At 34.7% G+C, this 5,436-nt stretch overlaps 1 protein-coding gene across 1 annotated transcript in view; it reads right to left on the bottom strand.

The window, feature by feature from the left end:
* Nucleotides 1-1,869: 1,869 nt before the first annotated feature.
* Nucleotides 1,870-5,436, bottom strand: part of STT3B (STT3B, subunit of the oligosaccharyltransferase complex (catalytic)) — a 114,304-nt gene continuing 110,737 nt past the window's right edge. The window contains exon 16 of the mRNA XM_012646881.1: nt 1,870-3,506. Coding sequence (XP_012502335.1) covers nt 3,426-3,506 — 81 coding nt within the window. The 3' untranslated portion in view covers nt 1,870-3,425. The remainder of the gene's footprint in view (nt 3,507-5,436) is intronic.

Raw genomic sequence — 5,436 nt, 5'->3', positions numbered from 1 at the left:
AAAAAGCAATAACTAGATTAGAACCAACATCTTATATAAAAGGAGAATTTCTAAATGGCCAACCTCATTGGTAACCTGGAAAAAGCAAACTAAACAAGATGAGAAATCGCTATTCACCCACCAGAAAGGCAAAATTAAAAAGAATAACAAGGGCCCATTAGAATAACTTTTATACCCAATTTAACAATTGTACTTTTAGGCAAATACCCACAGAAATATATGCATATAAGCTCCAAGAAAGACAAAAAAGAATATTCCCATAGCATTATCTGTAATATCCTCATACTGGAAACAATGCAAATGTCCATCAACAATAGAATGGAGGTGTGTGTGAGAGAGTAAGCTAGAGAGAGACATTATACCATATATTAATGAAAATGTTGCTCAAGGATAAAACTACGTTTTTGTGTTTTGTGTCACATTTCACAATAAAAATTAGATATGATATTTCATTACTGTTTGCTGTCTCAATTTCCTACCATCCCAATTGCAGACAGCTGTTGAGCTCTACATTTATCCATTACTCCACCTGTCTCAGCTGAGGATTGTGGGCAGCAAGGCAACACTAAGCAGCAGCAGCTCCAGCAAGATGAAGAGAGTTCTGGAGATGGGTTGTACAACAATGTAAATATACTTAACACCACAACTATATGCCTTAAAATGGTTAAGTTGGTAAATTTTATGATGTGTATTTTACACCAGTTTTTTTTTAGAAAAGGAGCAGCAGCTCCAAATTTCATCATCTTATGGCCACTTGGCTATGGATCAGTAGTACTCTAGAGGATGCTTTTATGCTATCTTGTCCTCTGGCCTCTTGGTCACGATCTAGGAATGTAAATGAATTAAAACTCAACAACTGCAAACTCAAGTAACAATTAAGTTTGGAAGCTGAATTCTGTCTTTGGACTGTCTTTGCTTATTTATACAAGAAAGCACTACAGCCTAAAAGCTATTTTATAGTCTAAAACTTCAAGGTCCGCGGTGGCTCACGCCTGTAATCCTAACACTCTGGGAGGCCGAAGTGGGCGGATTGTTTGAGCTCAGGAGTTCGAGACCAGCCTGAGCAAGAGCGAGACCCCGTCTCTACTATAAATAGAAAGAAATTAATCAGACAACTAAAAATATGTAGGAAAAATTAGCCGGGCATGGTGGCTCATGCCTGTAGTCCCAGCTACTCGGGAGGCTGAGACAGAAGGATTGCTTGAGCCCAGGAGTGTGAGGTTGCTGTGAGCTAGGATGACGCCACGGCACTCACTCTAGCCGGGCAAAAGAGTGAGACTCTGTCTCAAAATAAATAAATAAATAAATAAAACTTCAAGGTCATGATCTTTAAATTCCTCTGTGATGTACAATGTTATCACACATGAAATGGATTTAGAGATCTAAAGATTATTATAGACCAATTATCCTATATTCCAATGTATTCAGACTACTATAATTTCACTTTTCTGCCACAATAAAAGTGCTTAACAATTATAATATGTATTTTACTGATGAGATATATTAAACCAAAATGTTTACCGAGCAAAGTGAAGGGTCTTTGTATAGTGAGAAAATTCTATACTTACTTGACTTAAAATACCAGAACTTTATAAAGTAGGGCTTTGCTAGATTCCTATCTTTATTTACATAGAGTTAAAGTTCCTATTTAGCTAGGTGTCTTTCCCCTCCCCTTCACCCCCAAAAATATCAAAATGAGATTTTCATTTGGGGGTAAAAAAAGGCAAAATAAAATAGCTGGTCTAAGTTGAAGTAATCTAGCACATCTTTTCCAAACATTCTCTAAAACCTTTGTAAAAGTGAACAAGGAAGGAGGTATGTTTTCAGTATTGACTCCTTTAAAAAACAAAAGATTTTAAAAAAAAACACTTAACACAAAATTTGAATTAACTTTATTTCCCCTACAGTCAACAACTTCTCTGCATTGAATTTTAAAGCAACAAAGTAAAATAAAATCCCCCAAATGACAAGGTATCAGAAATCCAGATTTAGTTATACTCTATTTGTGAAAATGTTCAGCCATTTTATTGGTCTGTAAAAGAACCATCATCTGGGTCAAAAAAGAGTTCTATAAATCAAAGAATATTCTACACCTTGGAAAAGAAAATCAGCAGTAACATTCTCACTGAACATTGTAAATTACATTTTTCTTCATAAAAGGTACATACTATTCTGCACTTTTCCACTGAAAGCAGTGGTGTGTTATGCTTGTTGTATAAAAAAAAAGTTATATCCTGTGGCAGGAAAAACCCTTTCTTTTCTCTTTCACTTTTACTAAACAACTGGAGAAAATTTTCAAGTCTGTATAAAGTTGCCTATAAGCTGGAAAGTGAACATGTTCAATCTCCATTTACATTTTAGTGCATTTTTGGACAACTGTCACATTTTTAATAAAAGTAAGAAAATGTGTATAGCACTAAAGAGTGTTTCATCAAATGCTTAAGGGATCAAAAAATATGAAAGAGAACAAAATCATTGTGATGGATGAAACTGTTACAAAATGAGAAAAATCCAGGCAAAGTTTACAAGTCCTTTGTCATGTTGCGGAGTCACAGAAAATGAACTTTGGGTATCTGTCCACTTTAAAGGTTTATTCCTTAATCTTTTACATGTAAACATAGTGCTAACCTCCATACTAAGGTAACTCATCCTGGTAAGCAACATCATCCTATGCAATTGCCATGATTTCCAAAGGATATAAATTTAGCCCTTGAATGAACAATGTATGAACTCTGCGCTGTAAGTACCCGGTGAAAACAACTGCTAACAGCAGTAATAATATGTCAACATAAAAAACTATTTGAACCAATTAGCTACTCAGAGGTCCATGTTTGAAACAGCAGCTTCTTCTTAGAGCAAACAGTAAGCAACAGAAAATGTGCATTTGATGAAACATTCTTTGCATTGGAGAAACATGAAAATAAATATAGCTCAAGGAAGTATAATCACTTTTCTAATACATCTTTCTCAGACCTGTACTACTTTACTGGTTCAAGAAGCTCTCATCACATTTTGTCATTTGTATTTTACATATTGCTATTTTGGGTTAATTCAATAAAATGCAGGTCTTGTAAAAGAATAAAAACAATGACAAGGATGCATGTGCCAGGGACCAAATTAGAGGGTTCTTTGGTGCAATTAGTCCAAATTTTCAGATTTAAAGGATAATATGTACCAATAAAAAAAAATCTGCTGCTAAACATTTACAGCAGTGCTCAGTCTTGCTTCACGGTACAAATTGAAAACAGCTGTTCTCATAAGCCAATTTTATTTTTTTAATCAGGCATTGCCAGAAAAATTTGTACATTAACCTGGACCAGTGATGGTTCTGTACCCTCTGTTGCTGTGAAACACGACGTGAGCTAAAGGCAAAGACCGGTTCTCACAAGGACAACTGCTTCAAGTTAGGAACCAGAACAGTGCGTTTAAACAGTCTTCTTAGATATTTTCTTGCCTTTCTTAAAAACTAGCTTATTTTTAATGTAGCCACGCTTCCTTTTGGTAGTCTAAAAAGAAAACAGAACACAAGGTATTAATGCAGAATTTTTACAAATTAAAAAATCTAAACACACGTGGTTTACTGCATTATGATGAAGACTCTCTTAGTAAGCTCTTTGCTCTTCCTGTAATTAGACTCCTAAACCAGTGAGCACCACTGGTTTACACCAATTATGCTAAGAAATCCGAAACAAAGAGGACTGGGTCCCTAGTTTTAAGATGAACGGACTACCAGAGCATTCCTCAAATGTATATCATATATTCCCTACAATCAAGTGAATGAACCTCCACTTCCTCTCAACTAATAAATGTTTAGCTGTAATGATTACTCAAATTTGCAGGCATGATAGACTATAATACTAGAAAATGGTACTGCTCCCGGTTTAGCATCCAAGAAATTAGCTGTGTACCAGAAAAACAAATTAACTTTGTAACTTTTAGAGCCCCAGTTTGATCTGTAAAATGAGGATGACTATACTTATCTATGAAATTGAAAGACAAAATCCTTGGCACATTCTGTAATACAACATTCCTTGAGTTTCATACATCTTTTAAAAATAAAACATTTTTCTTAACAATTCAGTATCCCACTAAAATACTTTCAACAGATAGTTCCTGGTATAAGAAACAAATTACTACAAATGTGGTGGTACAAATTACTGCAAAAATATTTCTTACGTTAGAATCCTACCAGATAAATCATACAGGCACATGTCTGTCAATTTGACACACAGCCCTAGATACTGAAGAAAGAAAATATTTTTGGAAATAAGTAATTTAATGCGCAAAACTATGGGTTAACATAGGATGAAGACTCAAGAGACTGATCACTCAATTCAATTTCCACATTTAAATAAAACTCTTAGAGGTTTCAGAAACTTAGGGTAAATACTGTATTATGTTTCTTTATTCATGAGGTACAGTACAGTTCAAAACAATCTATAATTTTTTCTAACACAAGAAAAGGCAAAATGCAATCCTTCAGGTTATAAAAATTAGCTACTAACTTCTTAACCACATTATATTTCACCTTATCATTAATTTATTTTATTAAGGCAAAAAGAAACTTCAGAATGCATAATATTTAAAAATTCAAACCAGATCAAGAAGTTAGTTCATTACCATTTCCTATAAATTTCTAATATACCTTTTCTATTAGATCTTATAATGTGCCCCAGGACTATGCAAGTATGTAACTGTACCCTCAGGGCGTTTTTCTCCTTTGGCAGTGAACCATGCTAGAAGGTCTTTTCTGTAGCCCTGGACTACAATTCCCAGCATCTCAGCCATGTCAGCTTTGCAGTGGCAGGTAAACTCTCAGAATGAATGCTGTTATGCACACCCTCCTCCCCCAAAGTCAAAACCAGGGTAGGGAGAGGAAAGTAAACAAAAAGCATTCCTCTATAGTGTTAGTACAAAACAGAGAATATAAAGCCATGAAACCAGAAATTCAAAATCCATATTATTGGCTACTAGAATACATGTTTTGAGCAACACCAGACAGACTAAATTTTATTTATCCGTTCACACTATTTATTTTGGGAAAATGATGGGAAGACAAAAGAGGTCAGATTAAGAAAATTCACTGCCTTTGGGGTCTATATCATCAGTTAGATAGCAAGTTCAATAGCTTGTTTTTTCAGAAAAAGCAGACCTTAACTACGGTTAGATATCTTAGGGAGTAACTGCTTTGAGACTAGCAGCATTTGCTTTGACTTGTGCACTGGTGTGACTCACCAGTTTCTTCTACCTCATGCCTGTGAAAAACCAGATCATTTGATTTCTTAATGTCATTTTACCCAAAGACTGGTAAGTGAACTTCATATGACTAACACAATGAACATCAGCTCTATGTGACATCTTTAAATACATTAGTCTAGACATGGTAATTTGTATTTGGCACTGAAAGTATTCATATAAAAAGTTTCTATTTACATA

The sequence above is a fragment of the Propithecus coquereli genome, unplaced genomic scaffold (genome assembly GCF_000956105.1).
Source record: "Propithecus coquereli isolate 6110/MARCELLA unplaced genomic scaffold, Pcoq_1.0 Scaffold251, whole genome shotgun sequence".
NCBI lineage: Eukaryota > Metazoa > Chordata > Mammalia > Primates > Indriidae > Propithecus > Propithecus coquereli.
The sequence above is the reverse complement of the archived record's forward strand: the minus strand, read 5'-3'. Positions and strand labels throughout refer to the sequence as shown.